Below are 26,780 nucleotides of genomic sequence, written 5' to 3' on the forward strand. Positions count from 1 at the left end.
TGCCTCTCAATCAAACTATCCAATGAGCTTGTGTCCAGCTGTGGGGAATAAGAGCTGCGAAGCCACTGCCCCCATGACATCATTTGCATTTGCTGCATTTTCTCTTCGCTGATTCTTTTCATTTTGGAACGAAAGTCTTTAACTTCCTGGTCTTGTAGGGCATCCAACTCATGAAGACCTGCACCATAAAGTTCTGTGACTTAACAGTCTCACAATATAAACAACATCCACTACAAATCTGGAGTCCGTTCATCTAAATATGTGGATTTAGCTAGATTTGATTATTTATCATTTGACACGATCTAGGATTTATTCATTATATTATTTTTCAAAACTCATCTAGGAGTTGTGAGGGAAAAATATTCAAATTATTTTTTTAATTATTACAGCAGATATCCCACAAATTTTACTGTAAAAATGATTTGTAAACTAACGGTTTTCTGTATTTTGTGAATCCTGCTTTTTCCCATTTATTTATGCTTTTGAATTGCATTTTAAAATGTAATGGTTGTATATTATTTCCATACAATATATTGTTTCAAACTACTAAAATGTTTTTGTAAAGACTTTTGTTAAACTGCAACAGCTCAAAAAAAGGCATTTCATATAAACGGGATTGTGTGTGTGTGTATGATCCCACTGACCCACGGCGCCTACCTTTTTATATTTCTGCGCGCTGTTTGTGTTGCTCTACAATAAAACTTCTGAAACGCTCGCTGGCAGTAGCTTTTTGTGTAGAGTTTCTTTGCGAGTGTTTAGTTTTTTCTGTTTTCTGAACGCTACCTTAATGTACAAGTAGCTCAAACTTGCTTATTCAGAGGCAGGAGCCGGTGGACTAGCAACAACTTTAATCATAAGGTAAACACAAAACAAAAGTTTTCATCTGGAGCTCCTTCACGGGACTCTACATATGTAAACAATCGTTCCATCGTGCTCGTGCTCTCAGCACCGCCCACACTCGTCACCACTACCAAGCCAACCAATCACAGAGCTTGCGCTACATGTCATTGTGACGTGTAGTTACTTTTTTTGAGAGGTGCGTGTCAGTCACGGCGAGGGGTATGCGACCGTGTGCGCTTTGCATGCATTTATACTTCTGCACTCTGTTTGGGTTGCTCTGCAATAACACTTCCGAAACGCTTGCTGGCAGTAGGTGTTTTGTTTTTTCTGAATGCTACCTTAATGTACGAAAAGCTAAAACTCATACAGAGGCGGAAATCGATGGATGTGCAACAACTTTAATCATAAGGTAAATACAAAACAAAAGTGTTCACCTGGAGATCCTTCCCGAGATTTGAAACAATCGCTTCATTAGGCTCGTGGCTCTCAGCACCGCCCACACTCCTCACAACAACCAAGCTGACTAATCACAGAGCTTGCACTACACGTTGTTGTGAAGTGAAGTTACATTTTTGAGAGGTGCCACGGCGAGGCCTATGCGACCACACGGAGGCTGTGCCAGACCATACGCTTGCGCTTAATGTAGAAGTATAAATCAGCCTTCAGCCTTAACTCTGGCATATATTTTACCGGCAAATGCCCTTCCTGCTGCAACCCAGCCCTGAGAGTACAACCCCCAATACTGGGAAACATCTACACACTCTGCCATTCACACACTTTGGCAAATTTAGTTTATCCAATTAACCAATACTGCATCTATTTGGACAGTGGGGGAAATCGGATATTCTAATATTATTCCAAAAAAATCTGAATTAAAAAATGAAAACAATTATGTAATCTACACTCCGAAATGAAAATACAAAATTGGGGTGATAACTTTCAAAGGGTTTCAAAGACATTTTTTGTTGTACTTTTAACCTGTACACTTTAAGTACTAATAAGATAAGTACTAGGGGCAACACAGTGGCTCAGTCAGTCGCCTCACAGCAAAAGGGTCGCTGGTTCAAGCCCCGGCTGGGTCAATTGGCGTGTCTGTGTGGAATTTTGCGCTATAGGTGATTTCGGTAAACTAAATTGTCCAGAGTGTATGTCTGTGAATGCGAGCGTGTATCGATGTTTCCCAGTACTGGGTTGCAGCTGGGAGGGCATCCACTGTGTAAATCTTATGCTGGATAAGTTGGCGGTTCATTCCACTGTGGCAACCCTTGATAAATAAAGGGACTAAGCCAAAGGAAAATGAATGAATGAACGAAGATAAGTACTAATATACTTTTAAGACACCAGCATGGATCTTTTAGATACTAATGCACACTTTGATCAGCTTATGTATCAAATTATAATCAGATTGTCACTTTCTTGCCATAAACCAATGGCTGCATTGCTGATCATGATTTGGTGGATTGATAGATCTGTCCTTCACAACAAACATGAAAACATGCAGCAATTCAATATACATTAATACAAATATTTTACTCTGATTTGCAACCTTGAAGAACCAAATTTGCTAAAAAATTTGGTAAAAGATCCAGGATATGCCAAATCATCTTTGATCATTTAAGCAAGGTGCAAAGAACAGACCAACTGCTGTTTATCCACTGAATAACATGGATAACTTCTCCACTGAAATTATGTGAACTCAGCAAAGCATGAATACCTCAGTCACAGATAACATTAACACTCATGCAACTATGATAATTTGAATATCTGCTTTGTGCCCCAACACACTTTACCAGTGTTACTTTTCCCAAAATCAAGTTTTTTAATGTTTTATAAAAGACAATATAACAATATTTTTATTATTAATGTTATTTTGTAATATTAATTTGTAATATTAATATTAAATGTAATATAATAATTTGTTCAAATGTTTGATTGTTCACTTTTTTGTGATTTCCTAAATAAACTAGTAACATTAACAAGGAAGGCAAGTAATATTACACATAAGATATGTTGTGTAAATTATGTAATGTGATACTGTGTACTTTTTCTTACATTTAAATATTTCTTGAAATACCAGATATTTCATAAACATCTGCAAAACTAAAGAAGAGTAAAGGATAACTTTCATTTTTGACTGAACTACTCTTTTAATGCCTGTCTTTTTCTGTTGAATGACATCAGTGTGTTTTGTTGGGAGACGGAGCACTGGGGTAAAGGTTTCAAATGGCTTCCTGATAACACACATGATGATATTTAGAGAGCATTAAAAATTCATTTGATCCTCTCTAAAAAGAAAGCCTGCCCATATTGTGTGTGTTTGTGTGCGTTTCAGATCCAATGAATGAGTTATGCAAGTGGAGTGTTTGAGAGTGTAACCCTTGCGGGCTTTGCCTGACATCTCATAGTTTCATCATGATTCATATTTGTATACATACATACAAACAAACAATCAGCATTACTCTCAAGTCTATGCTGATTCTTACAATCACAGACATTAAATGTAGCACTTTCTTTAAAAGAATATTTAACAAAATAAATTAATAAAACAATTTTCAATTATTTGAGTCAAGTTTTCTTTAGATTATGAAGATTCATAAAGGAGTGAAATGGCATTATTAATAAATGAAAAATATACACTAACATTTAGCACTATATACTCTTTTGCATTTGCACAACTCTGGTTTGCAGCTGTTGCCATATGCTGTTAAGTGTAATAGTAATGTTTACAATTTTGTACTTTTTACTAACATCTTTAGATTGTATTTACTGTAATTTCCTTTTAAAATTCTACTTTTTGTATTAATATTATATGTTAGGCACCGAGGGTCAGAGTAACGCAATTTCGATTCTCTGTATGTCCTGCACAAGTGGTTGAATTGACAATAAAGCTGACTTTGACTTGATATATATCAAGAAATGTGTTTCAATGAGTATAAACACTCACCTAACTCACTCACCTAACCCTTTGGGTTATTCCCTTCTTTTATCGGAGGTTGCCATGAAGCACCATTTTCATTTAAACAATACATGTTTAAAAAATGCATTGCTCTCAAAATTGTATCCAGCCATATTAAAAATAGTAACCCTTGCGAAATACAGTTTGACCTTTACAAAACCATCTCTGCCTTTTTCCGTTGCACTTCATAAGAGGGTAATCTCTAACATTATAGATGTCTATCTATAATTAGCTAATACTCATAAAAGGTTTATAGATGTATACAAAATGAGCATAAATCAATAATTTGAGGAACCACCACATCAAACAATGGAAGACAAAAGCAATTATATTTCATAGTAACCTGCAAAAAAACAAGCACTAACAACTGTGGTAAAACTTTAAAGTGACGTAGTCACTCTGGAAAGTATTCATAGCACTTTACTTTTTCCACATTTTTTATGTTACAGCCTTATTCCAAAATGGATTAAATTTATTTGTTTCCTCAAAATTCTACACACAATACCCCATAATGACAATGTGAAATTTTTTTTTTTTAGAAATTGTTGTAAATTAATAAAAAATAAAAAAACCTGAAAAATCACATGTACAGAAGTATTCACAGCCTTTGTTCAATACTTCGTTGATGCACCTTTGGCAGCAATTACAGCCTCAAGTCTTTTTGAATATGATGCCACAAGCTTGGCACACCTGTCTCTGGGAATTTTTGCCTAGGTCTGGGCTCTGGGTGGGCCACTCAAGGACATTCACAGAGTTGTTGTGAAGCCACTCCATTGATATTTTGGCAGTGTGCTCTCGGTCATTGTCCTGCTGGTAGATCCGTCCCAGTCTGAGATCAAGAGCACTTTGAAGCAGGTTTTCATTTAGGATGTCTCTGTACATTGCTGTATTCATCTTTCCCTCTATCCTGACTAGTCTTCCAGTTTCCGCTGCTGAGAAACATCCACACAGCATGATGCTGCCACCACTATGCTTCACTGTAAAAATGGTATTAGCCTGGTGATGAGCGGTGCCTGATTTTATCCAAACGTATCTCCTGGCATTCACTTCAAAGAGTTCAATTTTAGTCTCATCAGACCAGAGAATTTTATTTCTTATAGTCTGAGTGTCCTTCAGATTCCTTTTGGCAAATTCCAGGCGGGGAGTGGCTTCAGTCTGGCCACTCTACCATACAGGCCTGATTGGTGGATTGCTGCACAGATGGTTGTCCTTCTGTAAGGTTCTCTTCTCTTCAAAGAAGAACGCTGGAGCTCAGACAGAGTGACCATCGGGTTATTGATCACCTCCCTGACTAAGACCCTTCTGCCCAGATCACTCAGCTTAGATGGCCGGCCAGCTCTAGGAAGAGTCCTGGTGGTTCCAAACATTTTCCACTTACGGATGATGGAGGTCACTGTGCTTATTGGAACTTTCAGAGCCGCAGAACTTTTTCTGTAACCTTCCCCAGCCTTGTGCCTAGAGACAATCCTGTCTTGGAGGTCTACAAACAATTCCTTTGTCTTCATGCTTGGTTTGTGCTTTGACATGCACTGTCAATCATGGGACCTTATATAGACAGGTGTATGCCTTTTCAAATCATGTCCAATCAACTGAATTTACCACAGGTGAATTACTCCAATTAAGCTGCTGAAACATCTCAAGAATGATCAGTGAAAACAGAATGTACCTGAGCTCAATTTCGAGCTTCACGACAAAGGCTGTGAATACTTCTGTACATGTGATTTTTCAGGTTTTTTATTTTAATAAATTTGTAACAACTTCAAACAAATGTTTTTCACATTGTCTTTATGGGGTATTGTGTGTAGAATTTTGAGGAAATAAATGAATTTAATCCATTTTGGAATAAGGCTGTGACATAAAAAATGTGGAAAAAGTAACCATGAGCACCATGAACAATTTCCGGATGCACCGTAACCCTAAACCTAACCCGCATTCTAACATCAATCACATAATAAGTACATGAAATTAATTCATATTGCTCAGAAGTTCAATGAACAGTTACACTGTAACTGCGTCACCTCAAAAAAGTGTAACCAAAACTGCAAATAGTCTCATACTATTCTATGTTAAAAGTATAGCATAATATTATGCATGGGATTATGTACATATGTGTCACCTTTTCCAATGAGAACTCCAATCTTAGAATCTAGTAGGCGCTCTGCACGTCCACAATTGCGTGTGATCAGTTTGAGAACAGGCAGAAATGGTCGCACATCACATAGTCGCCTGGTCTCATCCTCCAGCTCCTCGTGCACTGCTGCCTGGTTTACGCATTCGAACATGTGACCCTCCATCTCCCCCAGCAATGAGAAGAGAGGATATGTCTGTGCCTCCTTCCATAACAGCTACATAAATGCAAAACCAAAGTGATACATATGAATACTCTTTAATTTGTTAAAAAATATACAAAAATCAAATAAGCATCCCTATGATATATACTGTTTACACCACATACGCACCAGTTTGATGTGTTGGATGGTACTCTCGCGAGGGACTTCCATCTGGATGTAGATTCCAGTGGGCAACAGGAAGTCCACCATAACCTGGTCGTCTCCATCTAACCCCGACTCCGCCCACAAGTCCAGCTGATCTGTCTTTGCGGGAGGCATGGCAGAGAACACACTGAAGCCAAACCATGGGAACCTCAACACAAATCAAAACAAACTCAAATTAGCAACAAAATAGAGCACACAACTGAAGTAAAAAGACCACTATTCTTGCAGCTACTCAAGTAATTTGTAATTGGCCATTGGAACAATAGAATTTAATAGCATTAAGAAATGACATCAAATGTGCATTGTCATGTCTTCTTTGTCTGTGTAGCAGAGAGAAGCAAATGCAGGACCGTCGCATAGCACTATGCTATAGTTACACTATGCCGGCCACTGTTCTGTAAATATTTCTAATATTGATATTAGTTATACCAGAAATCAAAACTACATAAACAATTGAATTTGATCAACTAAAGATTTTTCTTTATCCCCTCATATAAATGGTTCATTTTGATATTCAGGTAAAATTCTGAAAATTTCTGTGACTAGGAATTTCGATGACCCTGGGTGGGGTATACATGAATATTCACAAGTTTCCGGTTCTATCTTAACGATTCCCTGAAATTTTAAGCACATTCACAAGAGCTGTCACGTATCACAAAAGGGTTTTCAACAAGGTAACAGATTTCTAGAATCATCCGATGTTAATTTTTGTAAAACATTTAAAAGAAATTGTGTTGTTGTGATATGTTTAATGATCCATTTCATAATGTGTAAGCAATGATTTCCATTCTCCTTGGATAACGTCAACATAAAAGTTGTTCCATTTAAAACACTGCTAACAAAAAAAAAAGTACTATATAGCCTATAACCGGCCCTTAATTGTTTTAATGAGGAAAATAAGAGAGAGAAAATATGTGGAAGGTACTGTCAAAATAATGGATGACTTCCGGTTTACGCACCACTCCTTTAGGGAAAGATTTCTGCAACTTTTATATATATAAAATAATAAACTTTATTCTACTGTTATTAGATTCTTACCAAATAAATTAAATCCTATAAATTTTATAACTCTGGTAACTGTGTCACAGTTTTAGGGCGGGGAGCGAGGGCTCAAGTGTAGCAAATTAGATAAGTTTATGAATTATAAAATAAAACAAAAAGGCAACAAAAACAACCCTAAGGGGGAAAACATTAACTAAAAACAAACTTGGCTGGGCTGGAAAGGATAAGTGCTGGGCAGCGCATGACAGGACACGACAAGACAAGGCTTGAATGAACTACGTATGACGGACAGCAGACAAGAGCCAAATTGGCAAACAAACAGGTGAACATAATAATGGGTTAACAAGGAGGATGGGACTATACAATAGACAGGAGAGCACATGGTGCAGACACAACACAAGCCATGTGCTCACATAAAACAAGACTAGAACATGCAGCCAATGAGAGAACCCATTTGGAAATGATCTATGAATGATCTGGGAATGATCCCAAGATGGTGCTTGTACTAAGATGAAGACAGACAATGACAGGAAATATGAGTGCTCGAACCGAGAAAACTTGAGCCGAGCACAATATACAAGACATGACAGGACTAGTGTATGGACTGCAAGCAAAACAAGAATAACCAAGACCGAAGTGGCAGAATTCTAACACTTGCATTATAATCAAATCAATTAAAATATGATTCCTGTAATATTAATCAAACTATTAAATTATCACAACTTTTATTAGAATGTATTCAAAATAATTTAATTATTCCAACTGTTATTAGAAGCGTTATTATATTTTAATTATTCCAATAAAATTATTATAATTATAATAATTATTATAATTAATAAACTCACTGTAAACATTTATATTTCAATTTAGCCTTATACTATACTGTGTGTTTGTCTTATGTGTGTGTCAGTTGATAAGGAAGAAATTTACCAAGCGCTAGAACTATTATTCAAAGATAGAATCATATCACACATATAGACCAGATATCTGATGTGTGTTACCCTGTTAACAGTTTCACAGAGGAACATAAAAACCTCACTGCCAGCTAGCGTGTCGGAAGTGTTATTGCAGAGCAACACAAACAGCATGCAGAAGTATAAATATACAGCAATGCGCAAGGCATGTGCCACGGGTCACTCCGATCACATGAAGCAGAAGTATAAACCAGCCTTTAGGGTTGTGCTATCAACCACCCGAGGCAGCTGCAACATTCCTGCCTGTTTGAACGCGCACCATTTCACTTCGACTTGCATTTTGAAAAAATTTAAAGAGCCAAAAAACTCTTTAAACCATTAGTATGCAAACAATCTATGAACAAATTATTTAACAAAAGATGATACTGCGGTAAAATATTTATAGTCTTTTGTAAACTCGGCCAATAGTGTAATATCGGGGTCGTCATCGCAGCTTGTGCAGTCACGACCAGCTGAATCGATCGTCTGATCTCGGAGCGCTGTCGTGGTACTTTGAAGCCACATGTGACAATCCCATGGTGTCGGTGCAGCATCAATCCAGACAAAATTTCTAACCGGCATACACTGCTTTAAGACCGATTTCATTCGGTCTGCGCAGTGCTGCATGAAGTCGAATGCACCTAATGTCTTTACTTTTCTGAATCACATGCTGCTGCTTACCTCTCTGCTCTCACCATACAAGTAAACAAACCTCTTAACATAAACAAGAGTCAGAAGGACAGGAAGTGGAAAATAATTCACACAATGTTTCAATATTTGATAAACTGGGACAAATGTGCCAGAATGTTTTAGATGGCTCACTTCATAAGACAAAAACCTAAAAAAAAATATGGCAAGTTATACATACATGTCTACATTAATAAAACAGAGCGTTTTCATTTTCTTTCCCTATTGTTTAATCAAGTATGCACAATCTAAAAAGACTGAAGAGAGATACTTGCTGTGTCAGTGCAGCAAAGTGCACTTTGCATGCTTTTAGACAGTCCACCACAGACATTACAGCTCATATAATAACTCTGTTGTGAACACTGTTGTGAAGTGCTTCAGGAAGCCCAACCTCCACATCCACCACAGCTCAAAATCACTAGTGGTCTCAGACCTCTGACCTCTCTCTGCTGATGACACCATTTGTTAAGAGCTACAGCGTTTAACCCTCCATGTAGGTCCTTCACTTAAGAGGGTACTGCATAAGCTAGTGCTTCGAAACATTAGTTATCAGAAACATTATCACTGTTCTTAGCCAGCGATCAAGCAAGAGAATATCATCCACAGTAAAATTACATGTTATGTTGTGACATATCATACTTTTGTAAAATTGGCTTATTTTAAGTTGCATGCTTGTATACAACAGTATAGAACAAGGGTGCCCAAACTTTTTCTTATAAAGGGCCAAAGACCAAACTTGATTAAGGGATGTGGGTCGAATATATACCAAACGGAATATCACATTATATAACATTAAATTTGACATGGGTTATTTCCTACTTTATGTGCTAATATTTAAAAATAACAAGAAAATGTTGCTTTAAATCATATTCAAGGTGCAGTAGGTGATTGTCTTCAGAAACATTATTTGTTGTGCTGGTTGAAAGTCTCTTCACATTTCAATAGTGCTGATTAAAGTAAATGATCTAAATGTATTTTAATACTCTGGATAAGGCATAAAACCAAAAAATGTTCAATCCAATGAAATATTGTCAGAGCGACAAATAAATCAATTACGACAGGTATCTCAAACTGTCTGTCAACAAATTTCAATTTGAATTTCTGCGCAGTCTCTTTAAGCAAACAGATACATCACTCGCTCGTACACGTGAAACATACGGATCCACAGCTGACAGAATCAGGCAAACTCTGCATCAACCTGAACTTCTTTCTGAAAGACCAGCGTGACCTTTAATGCATGAAAAGATTGTTTCTGAAAGTGCTTCTGCCAAAAATGCAGAATCAAAACTTTTCTAAACCATGAATCAATATCGGAATTGGTTTTGCACGCTGGAGGGCAATGTGCAGTTCAAAACAACAGTCTGAAGGGTGACACCATGGCTGAAGTATTTCTTTTAGACAGGTATGTTTTAAAACTATTTTAATCAGGCAAGCTCTTGTTTATGAATGGGTTTATATGCAGGGAAGTGTGGTTCAGCCACTCAAAACGTCTGGCAAAAGATTTTCAAGTTGAAGGAATACCTTTTACAGCATCGGTAATATAGTCAGTTAAATAGACCTGAGCATTCGTTTAGTTGTTCAAGTGTAAAAGGAGATGAAATCCAGCAATGTACGTGGATTATCGAGCACAATTGAAAATGAAAAGTCACTTGTAGTCTTGGTAACGTAAGTGTAATGTAAAAAGATATTTCTGTTTTTAGCACTCTTTATTAGTTTTATAACAAAACATCAGTAAATGTGCTCTTCCGCCTAAGCAGCTTTACCCAGGTGAAGTTTGACTTATATTGACACATTTTTTTCATTTTTGAACAGTGACAGCCTGTGACAGTTTTGGGGAAATATAATTCCTGCACCCGCTGACCTGTCAACAACTACGCTTGATAAAGTGCATGTCTCCATAGAATTTTCTAACTGGTGAATGACATGATCTAATGTTATATCTAATCAGTGCGCGTTCGCGCGTTTATCACAGAAGGAGGCGTGGTTTTGGACGGCAGGGAGGGATGTAAAGTTTCTAAGCTATTATGCTAAAGCTAGCATTCTGGCAAATCACCTACTGCACCTTTAACTAAAGCAGTATAATTTGTAACATTTTATAATAAACATATTATTACAGTAATCTCATTTATACCACAATGGAGTTCTGCTGAAAACACCAGTCGACCTGTGCCTACCATCGCCTTGATTTGCTCTTCGATGTCTTGTGCATCACTTTTTGTCAAGTAACATGTTTTACATTTTGAAAGTCTGATTTATTTACATTTAATTAAAACGTTTAATTTTAGTTATAACTATCTGTCAAAGGCATTCTCCCCAACCAAATCCCCATCATCGTATCTTTTTGAATGGGGAAAAGTGTAATGGTCAATATGGTGAATAAAGCCCTGCCTACTAGCACAGGAGCCAATCACTGATCACTATAGACTGACGTTACTCTGGGGGAGGGGCTCGGACCAGACGTGAGTTTCTGCAGATTTTGTGTGATTTGGATGTTTAGAAATAAAACTAAAGAGACAGTTGTTGTTTAATTTTATTGGTGATTTCTAATATGAAATGTAATTGTAAGCTTGGCAAGCAATTTTGGAAAATTTGATGTATTCCCATTCAGATAGAATGCCTGAGCATACTTCCCGAGAGGTGTTTCAAAGATGGCCGCCGAGTGAAATGACTTGCCTTATAGGGACTTTGGTATGAATCAGAATTACTGGTCACGTGACAACACAGGTATTACAAATTTACAACAACTGTTTTATAAAATTATATATAAAAAATAACTATTAACATCAATGACAAATACAAAAAGGTTATCAGTTTAAAGATAGACATTTATACAAGATAAAAACATCCAAGGGGTGAATAATTGATGGCACAATTTAGATTTTTCTGTAATTTAAGTCTTCAAAAATCTATACACATATTCTAGCTTTTTGATCTAGTTGCAGAAGCATGGTACCATGCAGGCTTTGTTTGTAAGGCACTTAACTTCACTCACAATCTTTTGATTCTTTTGTTTATTACACAAAGTAACTGACAAAAATGCATCAAACTTAAGATATAAATTATATCAAATGATATTTGTTCCAATTACGGTAACATAGGTAGCCATGATCAGTTATTCACACTTTAATATACACTTCATAGAGTTCATAGCAGTTACACTAATTTAATCCAAATGTTCATTAATACAAAGTTCTGTCATGAAACTGCACACACAGGCTGATATGTCACCTCATCTGCTCCTACGTCATTAACTACACAGTGCTGGAGCTACACTGGTTGCTATCCCCTCGGCAGCCAATGAGTTTGCTTCTCAGCTTTTTAAATCCTCAGTGTTGTTTAACACTAGCAACGACAGTCATCCGAAAACATCCCAACAAGACAAACAACTGAAAGATAATTGACAATGATCTTTTACTTATTCGTGAGCTGGGCTGCTCATTGTTTATAAAAGCGATCTGACATCTCACTCAAGCTCCAGGTACTTAACCTTGCAAAAACTTGTTCAGAAGCAAGTTACAACACATAAATTTACTAAGTGCTTCAACGAGATTTTATACACAGATGACCTGTAATGCCTGGCTGTTTAAACCGACTCATTCAGTCATTTCAAAGCGATGATTCCTTAGCTATGCTAATGTGTTGCTTCCAGCTGCACGCTATCAGCGACCTTAACACACTGTCTTTCATAGATGTTTTGCATATTTTGTGGCTCATACATAATGTGGCACGATCTCGGTATAGACGAATTACCAGTTTGAAAACATTCAGGATGCACGCGCAGAGAGGTTGCAGAATAAAAACAGGAGCGCTGGCATTTACAGCGAGGGAATGACATCCGATGCGGTACAGAGTTTGTTGTTGTATTAGAGATAAGTTATATTGATTACACATTATATATTTTATTTACATAATGCTTTCAGCATATTATAACATCTTGTCACCCAGTGATAAGCACAGTTATTAGGCAAAATTAACGTTAAAGTGATCAGCGTTCATCTGACAGGTCCATTTGTGATACCACCCTCCCAATAGATATTGGATAAGATGAAATGGCCAGGCATTCAGCCCGAAATATACAACTATCTCATTGAAACTCCAAGTGATTTTACAAGAGAGAAGGTAAAGGCCTACAAGTCTTTGGATGCCAACAATTTTGTTCTGTGTGGTCATGTGCAAGAAATAATGTTCATGATTACCAGACTCAAAACTATGTAGTGCTAAAAACCGAGGTTCTGCCTAGCCAAAGACATGGAAAGAAGACGGAGCTATACAAAGCCAGGGTAATCATCAACAAGCAAAACAACTGCATTCTGACAGAGAACTGCACCTGTATGGCAGGGTATGTGAACTTACACTTTTACATTTCATTCTAAACATTCAGTGTCCGCAGTTTAATTAACCATATTTGACTGTTTTTGCTGAACTCATTGCTGCAATCAAACACGAGTACCAGAGTCGAGCATTTATAATTAGGTCCTCACTCCATTCAGCTCTCTTTTAGCAGAAGACGTCTGCGTTTGGCATTAAAAGCAGTGTGGTGTACGGTATAAGTTACGTTTTCTATTTTTGAGCTTTTGAATTTGGCATCCTACCACACAACACGACATGTTTGCTATTACAACTGGCCTTTTTTGCATCCGGGAACCCGTGTGACGTCATATGTGGCGTAGGTTGGTAATTCCTTTATAGTGTTTTACCTGCTATTGCCATTGGCATTTGAGGCTGTGGAAGCTTCAAATTGTACATTGTATGGGTCAAAATTATTTTGGCTCAACTTTTATTTTTCTTTCATGCCAAAACTTATTGGAATTAAAAGAATATTCCATGAAGATATTTTGCTAATTTTTTCTACTGTAAATCTATCAAAAGTCAATTTTTAGTTAGTAATATGAATTACTAAACACTTCATTTATTCAGCTATAAATATTCTTTATACATGTGCAGGTCATATTAGAATGTGTTCAAAAAGATTTATTTCATTAATTCCATTCAAGAAGTGAAACTTGTGTAATGTCTCCATGAGGTACATGTATAATTTGGGGTTTTCATTAGTTGTCATCAAATTAAAATAAATAAACACTTGAAATATATCAGTCTGTGTGGAATGAATGTATACATTATACAAGTTTTACTTCTTGAACGGAATTAGTCAAATCGACTTTTTGAAGATATTCTAATTAACTGACCAGCCTGTGTATTTAGACATTTTTAAACCCTCTTATTAGATGTTCAAATAGGAGTCAAGATGCGTCAGTTTCAGTAGTGTTATTGCACAAAGCAGGAAGAGTTACCACATAGAAATGTTCACACAGAATGTCAGCACTGACATCAGTTTAGTGGACTTTTCCGGTGAGCATGTGTAGCACATACATAAGCAGATAGAACAGTGAAGCGAAAGCAGAGAAAACACATGTTGTGTGTCTGTCTTGCACACCACTACATGCTCTATCTCTGCTTTCACTTCACCTTAGTCCAGCCCAGTGTCTCATACACAGCGTATAAAGCTGCAGGAATGGTGAAATCATTTCAATAAACAGTGTCCTATTTTTAGCCATTTTTCTCTTTCGGACAAAATTTTTTCAGCAACTGTCTAGTGAGGTGTGTATTATGAGGTGTAGTATATGCTAGTAAAAAGTATAAATATTCCACTCAAAATAATCTGAATTAAATTCCTTCTAGCAGTAGGTAAAGCTTGTTGATTGGGCATTCCAGCTCAGTTGTGTGTTTTGACCATAGACTGTAAAAGATATGGACCTAGTATCCGTGACCTCACCTATAGGTTTCTGAAGAGCGGGTAAATGAAGCTGCAAGTAGGCACGGAAACCCGCACCATTTTGTTCGCATGCCATCGCTTCAACTGAGGGTAACCAAATAAGGGCAAAGAGGCGGAGCATGAGCGGAGCTACAGATGTCTGCTAGCATTTTGCTTAGACAGGCTTTTCATTGGGGGAAACACTTAATACTTCATTACCTGTGACTCGTTTGTGTTCTGACCACATGTGCTTGGTTGTATACTATGCCAATAAAGTGTTTACTCTTTTAAAAACACTGTAGTAATACATTGAAGAACTAAACATTGTTCTTATGATGTTTTTCTACAGGAGGAAAACGTGAATTACTTCCAAATACTTCAAATATAGTCTGTGTTAGTAAATGCAAGGCTATTGATAAAATCCAGGCATAACACTATGATAACGTTTCAGATGACTGTTCTAGAGCCTACAGCTAACCAATCTGTCAGATTCTGGAGTGCATTACAGGTCTAAAGAGAATTATAAATGATAATTTATCTTGAATAAAACAATACATTTATAGATATGATATAAGTATATAATTTCACTCACCTGGGAATGGAGGCAACTTGAATGGTTTGTGAGCACAATAAAGTACACACAGCATGCCATATTATATGATATATTATCTGATAATTGTAGGAAATAATTCTAAAAGGCAATTGACTGTGTAAAGCCACATGAAAAAAACAAAACAATAATATGATGTATATGCCGAGTTCAGCGGCTAATCAGCCGGAATCAGCTGAGATGATGTGACGGCGACCAGCGAGACCTAGCTGTCACTCAAGTGGCACCGCCCTTAATTATGCAGACTTAATATAAATGAAACGGATGAGTTATAATAAAAATCACCCCCCTCACAGTTGTCATGAAGGGTAATGTTAGCTATATGAGCCAAAATCTTTGTACCAGGCTGTAAACACCTTTTTTTCCTGCAGTAAAGTTGGCCATTTTAACAATGGGGTCAATAGAAATTTGCTGTATTATGGAGCCAGGACTAGCAGAATTTCGATCAATTGCAGTTTCAGTTACTTCCATATTAGCTTCACGAGGGAGAGCGGGAGGTTGCAGCTTGGTTTTGACACACATGCCATGCAAATGCTTTGGAGTCTGATAATGCTGTTGTCACACATCCCAATTGCCACAAAATGTTCATCCATTATTAGCACCAAATTCCCAACATTCAAGTTTCGACATGTTTTATGCTTGTCGCTTTTGCAATAACACAAGATACTCCCTTGTCCATATTTTCCAAATAGGTCTATCATGTATTGGACCTGTCTCCAATGTCTAGAAATGTAGAAATATTCATTATTGAATTGACCTGGAGGTAAAACTGGGTTGAAAACTAGTTGAAGAATATGGTTTGGGACAACTGCTTCAAAGGAATCTGAAGGCACTGTTATTAGACAGTCATTCAGGATTGAAGGTCCATTTTATTCCTGTGGAAAGCTTTGTATTTTATGTTCATTCAATTAGATTAAAGAGCCCCATCATGCATTATAAAAGGTCATAGTTTGGTTATGAGGTCCCCCACCACAGGCTAATATGCAAGATCAAAAAACACTTTCATTGTCTCATAATATGCATTTATTTTTATCGAATTATCCCAGCGACTACCATATGATTTGTTCAGTCATTTATTTTTTCCAATCCCCTCCTTTCCATGATGCTGGTTTTAGCAATTCGTCAAGAAGTACAGCTAAGACAGCAGCTGTAAGCTCCGGTTTTGGTATAGTTGTTTGCTTTAAGGTTGATTCACAGCAAGGGTCTGTTCTTTCTATCTTGCTTAAATGGTCTAAGATGATTCAGCAGATCTTGAATCTTTTAATCTTGATAATTGATCTCAGGCTAATTTGATTCTTTAAGCGAGATAGCGAATCAGATTAAAACATCTGGATGAACTGATCTGAGATCGCTACATGTGTTGTGAAGGACAGATGTATCCTTGAAATTATGATCAGAAATGCTATGATTGGCTGATGGCACACCAGCGTAATGACATCATCTGATTAATAGTCAATTCGTCACCCTAGAATTATAAGGTTCTATCTGCGTTCTGAATGATTCTGAGATATTGAGCTTCAACGTTTTTTCATTCCATAGAAAACAGTATGTATGTAACATTTGTTTTTCTAAAATAAAAAGTCTTAAAATGTAAACAACTTATAAAAAAACATCCCATAATGAAATAAGTTGTTATTTAATAAGTATATGTCAATAACTCAATTTTGACAATGTGAGATAGAACCTTATAATTCTAAGGTGACGAATTATCCATGTAATTAAAATATTATAAAATTCGTAGTAAACTGTTTGTTGAATATGATACGCAATAACTTTACATGTTTTGTGGGCTGCAGGCTTTATGCTTTCATGTGTCAAGAGTATTTAGCAATTTAATTTAGTTTTACTTTGAGCGGATTTTTCTTTATTATAGTAGACCCATTCAAGTTTCTTAATAAATGGCTGTTTAAATAAATTTTGCATCAAAAAACATTTTGATATCGGTAAAGGTGTCTGCAACTTTTGCAAAGCATCAAATTACCAGCATATTAGCTGTCAAAACATGTGCATGACTGCACAAATTATTATTCCGTTCCTTTAAGAACAACAGAAAAAGGGAGAATATTGGCCATGTCTATTATCATACACAAATTGTAATAAAGCTGGGTCGGTACCTCAAAATAGTATGTGTTTGTATCTAAAAAGTCCATATTAATAAACGTTCTCTTTAAACCCCTTGGGTACTATTTTGTTATTTTCCACAGTGTATATAATCTATAAGTTACTACTGTAAGAAGACATCGGCATTCTGTACAAACTTTCAGTATTACCTTTGATTAAAGTGACCCAATCTCATCATGATCATGTGAAATAAGCCTGCTCCTTAGCAGGTTTGAGCTACTTTGAATGAGTTTTAAAGAACGAAACAATCCTGGATCGTGTCAAATCATCAATAACCAAGTTTAGCTAATTGAGTAATACACATACGAAAAACAGACAAGGCCAATCCCAAGCCAATGCCAAACAACTAGCAATGACAAACACAAACTGTGATGTTGCCTTGGAAAGGCTAACGTCTGGTTCCCTCGGGACATCTGGACCAAAAAGCTGCGAGTGAACACACCAAATAGACGAAAGCCGACTGAAACAAGAGAGGGAACTTGCCCCTGTGTGGGAGGACATGTCTTTCCACAATTATGGATGACAGTAGCCCCTTTTACACAGTGATATAGGTAAATTACCAGAACAACTTTACCGGTAAATTCAAAAAAACACTGTTCACACAGGCAAAGACATTGCGTAATTTTGCCACAAAGGACCATTCACACATCCATTTGTGAACAAAATGGAAAACACACATCCAAAATACCAGTCAATTCTGACATCATTAACCAGAAATGGCCTAAACGGCTGCGCTTGTATTTGTCTACATTTGACTACATTGCAAACTTTGTGCATGGATAAGTATTATGAACAACTTCGATAAAAACATGAAGGAACACTTTCATGTGTCGAGATGATCGTGTGTGTGCTGCGCTCACCGGCTGCATCACGTGCACACGCGTAAAGCAACTGAATCAGAGCTTGAAGGTAAACAAACAGTGGTGTATTCTAAGCATTTTATCGATAATTATTTATACAGTTGGCATTAAGAAGGAACATAGAAACGATATCTGACTAACATCTAGCAGCTAAATGTGTCTGGAAAAATATTCAAAAGCTTTAATTTCATAAACAGCGTGGATGTGAACGCTTCTGAATATTCTGTTTGGCTGGAGTAGGCATGTCACGTTAGCGCGCTCTTTCCGGCTAGTTTCCTTCGGCATTCACACAGCACAGCATTCCGGCAAATTACCGGTAATGTTACTACTTCTCTTTCCAGAAAATTGTCTGAACTAATTTACTGGTATTTTCAAAAAGGACCTGTTCACACATACAGACCTTTCCGGAAAATTGCCGGTAATTTTCCAGAAAGGTCTGTATGTGTGAAAGGGGCTAGTATCTGTTTTCTCATTCACAATGAAAGAAACATGTATGCAAAGCATAAACAAAGCAGTGCTTATTTCTCAATGACATGCAAGCAAACAACCAATTAAAAGAAAAAAAAATGGAATTGATGTACTTCCTGTCACATGAGGCCTTCAACTTCCTACCACTAATTCCAGGATGCAAAATGGAGGCAAATAAAGACAATTTTCATGTTACTTAAATAATTTTTTGATCACAAATATATATTAGCATAATCATGAAGGTCTCTAGATCCATCCAAATAAAACAAATCTTTCAAGAGATCTATAGCTTTTTGTTCACTTTGTCAAAAGTTCAAGCTGCAATTATAGTTGCCGATGGGCAAATTCCTTGTATAAATAATGTGAAATTAGCGAATAATGTGTTAATAAATCAAGGTTATTGGGCTTGTTTAAGGATTTTTGCTTTCATAATACCCCATAAACATAACCATTTAACTGATGTCTTTACTTTAAATTACCCTCTTTTGATACACAATTTGATATACAGCAAAATCCTCAGAGTGAAATCAACTTAAGAGTTGAAGTGCTGAGTGAACAGAGAATAATGAACTCCTGCTGTTAAAAAGCAGAATCACTGAGAAAAATAAAACACTAAACTACAACACAATTCAGTCACAACCTTAGGTTCTACTGTCCACACAAACATGGGTTTTGTCTAAATTGCAGTTTTTCTACACAAAAATGCAGTATCAGATCACTGAAACCCAAATTTTTTAAACTTTTTTTGAAACTTGTTTTTTAAAAGCCCCAGGGTCTGTGTTCTTTAGAAAATTGAGAAAAACATTTTTTGTTTACAAAAATAGCTGCGTACGTGGCCTTAGGAATTCAACTGAAAACTTAATAAATCTCTCAAAATCTCAGCTCATAGGGATCATTAAACAACTCCACAAACAAAATCAGCAGCTTTACTTATTACTAAGCTGTTTGACTATTTCTGTCAGATGTCTACAAAAGTCTAGTGAGATTGACTGAAAATACTTGTTTTGTTAGATGTCACCATTGTGGTATGTATTTACTTTTGTGTATTTACTTTACTTTTTGACTCTTGATTTTTTTTAACGACATTTTCTTTCTTTGACTACTCTAACTCTGTAGTGGGGGACCGAATACTCTCTACTCTTGGGATTTTGCTGTGTAGGGAATTTATTCATTTTTGTATTAATTAATAATTATATTTAAATAATATAATAATACACACAATTATCTTTTTGACGCACAGTAGTCTGTTGTGGAAACTAGTGAGAGTTTCATCACTTTAAGAGAAAGCACTTTGCGTTGAAATTTATATGACAGATCATTTTCGGGGGGTTCATTTCAAAAGGTTTTCTAATTTTTAGACATAATAAATGTGTTTATGAATATGAATTGATCTTGGAAACTTGTAAGCAGTTGTTTTCAGCTACAATGCCAAATGTTCTCTTCCAATTCAAATTTTACATTGAAGGTTATTACAACATATTTGACCACAAACAATTATGGTTGTCGCATATTCAAATAAGATTTTCTGAAAACAAATCTAAAGCCTGAAGAAAATAAATGCAAAACAAGCAACATGCATGAAACCCTTTTTAGAAAATTGGGCACAAATGGGTTTATCTAGTTTATCTAGCTATTTTTAATTACTTCTATACTTTATTTTATTTCTATTTTATAGGGCTAAAATTAATATATTTAGGTAACAGTGCATTTCTGAAATAACGTGCTTCATTAAAATATATACAGCCGTCATGCTTTTGTATTCATCAAAGATGAAAAAGGTAAGTGTAGTGTTACTACTAGGCAACTTGAAAAAACAATTAAATATCAAAGATATGCATTTACTTGACAACTTTATTAGATTAGAACTGGTCGTGCCCAGCTAAGCCTGATTTTTCTCAAGGTTTTTTCCCTTCACTTTCGTCAATTGGTGAAGTTTGTTCCTCACCACTGGCTTGCTTGGTTTCAGACTTGTGGAGCAGTGAATCCCTGGATTTGCTCTTCAGTGTTTTGGCTTTCAGCAGTGACATTTACATCCCATTCACACGGGGTGTCAGCATCAACACTTCCAATTCTCTTTAAATGGGTGACGCCAAGCGTGAACTGTGGATCCTCGTTGGAGAAGTCGGGAAATTCTCAACTTTTCAAGTGCCAACGGATACATCAGCCAATCAGATTGCTTTATGCAAATACCCCAGCTCAGACAGCAGCTGATTGCAGACTAATTTCATTGGCTGACACTGCTATGACGACAACGCCAGCCCCAACTTCAGACATGCCCTCCATCAAGCATTGACAGCTTGTGAAGCCGTGTGTGAATTGGCATTACATTACACCGAATTAAATTTAACTGAACTTCTGACAACTGTACTGAAGCAGTTTCAGTTTACTAAAACTTCATCTATGCTAAGTTGCTTTTGCACAGTCTACATTGTAAAAGTGCTATAAAAATGAAGATGACTTTAATTTAAACAGCCCAGAAAGATAAAGGGCTCTTATAAACAGTGCCAGCTTTGCACATGAATGTCCATCCTTATATTGTCTTACTCTTTCCACATGGGAAGTTGGATCTGTGGAATTCATTCATTCATTCATTTTCTTTTCAGCTTAATCCCTTTATTAATCTGGGGTCGCCACAGCGGAATGAACCGCCAGGATCTGTGGAATATATTGTGTAATTAAAATAAATTTGAATAAATAAAATTATTATTAAAAATAACATATTTAATGTTTAATGCATGTAGTTAACCATTTATGTGCATTGGTTAAAACATTTGTTTCAATCCGACTACCACCTCAAGTATATTTAAAACCTCTGGGAACCACTGTATGTATATGGCATATGAATGTGTGATATTTTTGGTTATTTAACCACTCGTTAAGTGGTTTAACCACTGGTTATTTAAAAACTTTAGTGTTTTGACATTACATTCAAAAGTATGAAATGAATTGAATTTGAAAGAAACAAACAAAATCTTTAAACAACAAAACTGTACAAGAACTGTTTATTTAGTAATGCTTAAACACAACCAGATTGTTTATGGACAACACAAACTATTTTTTTCTCTCAAAATTAGCATGACTAATGCAAGACCTTATGACCCAGCCACACAGAAATGCTAAAAACAAATAATGAAGCAGCACGTTAAGCGGAGTTAACTCCCCGATATTCATCTAACACAGACATTTTCAAATGCTGATGAATGGGCACATAAAACAGTTTAAAGCTAAAACAAAAGTACAACAAAATACTGAGGGGCATCATAACTATACTCACAGTTCTACTGATTTATCTTATTTGCATGTACCAAAAATCATTTAATAATGTATCCTGTATATTTTATCACTTTTTGCTGGAGGGCTTAGTGGAATGCATAAGTACTACTAAATGAAAACAAAGAGCAGTTTACAAGCAAGTGTGAATACAAGCAAATTAAATAAATGTGAATGGAAACTCCAATTTCAAATGTAATCTGTGCAATTTGGTTCAACTGAGAAAAAATACGAATACCAATACAACTGCATGTCAGTTGGCTGCCATGGAATAGATTTTTTTTTTTTTCAAACCCCTCATTTTGCGTGATTCTAATTTGTGCCGATTGGTCCATCGTGATTGGTCTACTGTGTGCAGCATGTTAGAAAGAGAATGCCCATCACAGTTACTGGATTATGGCTTATCAAATGCTGAAGATTTTATGAAGATTGTGAGAACAGAAAACACGGCTTAAATAGTGACTTATCACAATTCAAACCCATGCGAATGAAGCTTCTTTCAATAACAACCAGCCACTGAATCCTACATGATACACATTTAGACTGCTATACTCTAGCGGTCATCCGTAAATTCACTGGCATACAGCTCAAGATTGGGACTTTAAAGGTGGCATGCAGAACATTGATTCAATAAGTTAAACTGATATCTGATATGTAAATTGAACGTATGTGGCTTCATTCATTCATTTTTTTTTTGGCTTAGTCCCTTTATTAATCTGGGGTCACCAAAGTGGAATGAACCGTCAACTTATCCAGCACATGTTTTACGCAGCGGATGCCCTTCCAGCTGCAACCCGTCACTGGGAAACATCTATACACACTCATTCACACAAAGACAATTTAGCATACCCACCTATACCAAATGTTTTTGAACTTGTGGGAGAAACCGGAGCACCCAGATGAAACCCACGAGAACATGGGGAGAACTATACTATATATATATATATATAAATAAAAGATTCAGCTTTTTACATGTGTTTGTTGCCTCATTACAAAAATATGTGCCAAATTTCTCAAGGCACACCTCAAACTCGCAATAGATGCATTTGAACATAATGCTACATTACGTTTTTTGGGGTGGAATATCCCACCAGTGCAGCCTGTCTCTTTCCTTCTCTCAGTAATGCAAACGTGCGAATAAATGTGTAAAAAATACATACATATCAACTGTCATTTTAACTTGATCAATAGATTTTTCGTTGATTTTAACACATTTAACTCTGTCAAAACTGCAATATTTACACTCCTCTTTAAAAATTTAAAGCATATGTGACTGTATGGGCTGCTTTTCGCTGTACGTCATGACAAAAAAGAATATTGAATGTTGTTCTGCGTCCATGATGAACTTGCAGGCATATACTGTAGACTTGTCCCTCACGCCTCATTTCTGCCATCTGTTACTAAGGTAAGCGGTCTGTATGCACGCGCGTGCGATACACTTGTTTAAATATGTCTTATGATAATACTATATAGGCACATTTATACATACAGTTTTAAAACATTTACAACCTCCGTAAAGCAAAACAAAATATATTTCCCACGTAAAAACTATCCCAAAGGCATGTAGGTCTATACAGATGTGTTTTTGCATATTTATTTGTTTATAATATATAGCGTGGATTATAATATAATAAACAGAGAAAGTAAATCTTTGTCATGGACCATATTTCTAAAAATAAGCTTGAAAAGTTGTCTGTAGCAGGGTGGTGCTGATGTCACAGGCAAGCGCCCCAAAGGCACTGTATTCCGTTTATAGCTAATGTTAGCTTTTCAGTTCTTGTGTTTGCATTTAAGATCCACAAGTGCTAAAAGTTGTATTTTCATGTGAGGATTATCCGGTTGGATGAAATGTGTAAGTGTAATGAACAGCGTTTGAACACAGAGCTTATTATTTACAATCTTCGAAAAGCCTATGGGAAAATCCTATGGGGATTTTATCGAGGGAACCAGTTTTATGCTAGCAGCCGATTAGCCTACAAGGTGACGACATAATTCCTCCACTCTATTCAAGTGTCAGCATAAAGACATGGCCAGAAATGGGAAGTAATAAAGTGCAAATACTTTGTTACTGTACTTAAGTAGATGTTTCTAGTATCAGTACTTTACTCCACTATTTATTTATTTTTTTACTTTTTACTTTTCCTCCTTACATTTTTTAACCATGCGTTCATGTGTTGGCGCAATCTATATTATTTCTTGTCATTGCACAATTTAAACGCCTTTAAGATGGAATCAATCTATTTCTCGTCAATGTGCGTCTGCGTGCTGTAATGCGTGACTGTTATCATGCACCTTATGTAGGCTATTTTATGAAGATTACCACGATAAAGGCAAGGATGACTACACAGATAAGACAGAGGGAGTCAGCAAATTTAACATGTCTGATGCTGCCCTGTTTACATGGTAATAATACAAATTGTGCTCGATCGGATCACAGGTAAACAAGAGAGACACATTCCAGTTCAAAAATATGCCATGTAAATGCTTAAGGTTAAGAGCCTTTTGTCCGCTTTCGATCATACTGCACAGGATTTCTTTGGTCTTTCAATCTAATACAACAGAAACAAGCGCTTTTTTGTAAAGATTTGTACAGTCAGTAGCTACTAAAACAAACAAATACTTTATAAAATCTTTAGGTATTGACATTTATTTCCTTTATTTCCGAAAATTTGCGTATTTCCTAATACAAAACTTATGCTGTTTTAAATTTTTTTATTGAATATTATTCACTATATGATTTTACATATTGGCCTATAGTGTTGTCTTCAATTAATAATTTTTAAATATTTTTTTTTTATAATTTTAGCAAAATCTAAATATTTTGGACAGGATTAATGTAAAATGTAAGACAATATTTATAATGTCGATATTATTTATAAAGATAGAATTAGAGTGTATGAACATAAAGGGCAGCTGTTGTTTTTTATCTAATAGCTGCAAAACTAAGTGCGGAACGCTGTGAATTTGCATCAGGATGATGATACATGGGCTGACGTTTTGAGCAATGTTGGGCAATATTGCAGGGTGTGATGCTGCTTGGCTACTTTCATAAAATTGGCACCAAATCTTTTACATAAAAAATGAAATGCAAGTTATTTAATCAAAATCAATACCTATTCTAGCTCACTATCCTTCAGCTTAGTCCCTAATTTATCAAGGGTTGCCTCAGCCAACTATTCCAGCATATGTTTTACACAGCGGATGCCCTTCCAGCTACAACCCAGTACTTTGAAACACGCATACACTCTCACATTCGTATAAGCACGTTTACACTACGGTCAATTTTGTTTATCTATTCATCCATACTGCATGTTTTTGGACTTTGAGGGAAACCGGATATTTACCTACCTAATGAAACTAAAACATGTAGTAGTAATGGGTACTTTTTACTTAAAGGGCACATAGGTTACCCCTTTTTTCATATTTAATATAAGTCTTTTGTGTCCCCAGAATGTGTCTGTAAAGTTTTAGCTCAAAACACCCATCAGATTATTTATTATAGCAGTTTGAAGTGTCTGTATTATAGCTGGAAAAAAGGTTTGCTGTTTTTTTTGTACTGGCCCTTTAAGGCTAGTCCCCCCCGCCCACCGTTCCCACGTGCCTGTCAGCAATCGCCACCCTCGGCTGCCTGACGAAGCAGATCTCACGTAATGTGTGAGAGAAATACTACAGTAAGAACTTTAACAATCATTATTTGATGCATTTTTTTGTGGATTTGCAACAATGAGTCACACACAATGTCATTACAAAGTTCATGCACACACACACACACACACACACAGCAAGGACACAAACACATAGCGCAGACACACACACACACGCAAACGTAGCACAGACATACACACACACACTCACATAGCTCAGACACGCAGACACACACACACACAGAGAGAGAGAGAGCGAGAGAGAGAGAGAGAGAGAGAGAGAGAGAGAGAGAGAGAGAGAGAGAGAGAGAGAGAGAGATAGAGAGAAACAGCACGTTAAGCTTTGCACTCGTTTTGCACGCATGTGTGACATGATACTGGTAATATCCACTGCTGTATGGATATCTCTTATATTAATGTACAAAATAAACCTGATTTAACATCCACAAACCACGATTGAAGCGTTTTTTTTTATAATTGTTCTGACACGCGGCTGTGCTGATTAAGTGAATCTGAAGTGAATCGCTGTACTTTATTACACACGTGCACTGTTTTAAAACATTTTAAACATGTAAAACTCACTCTTGATCACGTTTGATGATCCTAGCGAGCTGAACACACCTTTTATTCCCGGCTGCTTTGCGATTGTCCTCTCTTGATGATATGATTATACACGTGACTACCAGGACATGTTAATGCCCACAGCTGTCAATCAATATTGGTGGGCAGGGGGACCGCACTCCTACGGAAAGTTGCGGTCGATCTGAAAACCGCTCCAATTGGTCCACCGTTTTTATGTTGTTAAATTGAAAAAAAAAAAAGGACTTGGTCTGTTTATTTCACCTCAATATGACAGTTTATACACTATACTTACACACGTCTGTCCAAACAGCTTGAAAAGTAGATTTTTCACCATAGGTGCCCTTTAAGTACATTTTTTAGGCCGTACTTCTTTACTTTTACTTGAGTAAAAAAAGTGTAATCAGTACTTCGACTTTTACTTGAGTCATTTTAAACATGAGTATCTCTACTTGAGTAAAGAATCTGTTTACTTTTGCCATCTCTAGACATGGCACTGTGAGCTTAAGTCTAGCTGTCTCTCTCATGACATTATTGTTTTTC

At 36.4% G+C, this 26,780-nt stretch overlaps 1 protein-coding gene across 1 annotated transcript in view; it reads right to left on the reverse strand.

Moving 5' to 3' along the window:
* pik3cb (phosphatidylinositol-4,5-bisphosphate 3-kinase, catalytic subunit beta) overlaps positions 1–26,780 on the reverse strand; it is a 79,602-nt gene that overhangs the window by 27,607 nt on the left and 25,215 nt on the right. The window contains exons 3-5 of the mRNA XM_056473251.1: positions 6,256–6,439; positions 5,913–6,141; positions 1–178 (exon numbers count right to left, since the gene is read on the reverse strand). The exon at positions 1–178 is cut by the window's left edge and continues 43 nt beyond it. Coding sequence (XP_056329226.1) covers positions 1–178; positions 5,913–6,141; positions 6,256–6,405 — 557 coding nt within the window. The 5' untranslated portion in view covers positions 6,406–6,439. The remainder of the gene's footprint in view (positions 179–5,912; positions 6,142–6,255; positions 6,440–26,780) is intronic.

Source organism: Danio aesculapii, chromosome 15, assembly GCF_903798145.1.
Source record: "Danio aesculapii chromosome 15, fDanAes4.1, whole genome shotgun sequence".
NCBI classification, from domain to species: Eukaryota; Metazoa; Chordata; class Actinopteri; order Cypriniformes; family Danionidae; genus Danio; species Danio aesculapii.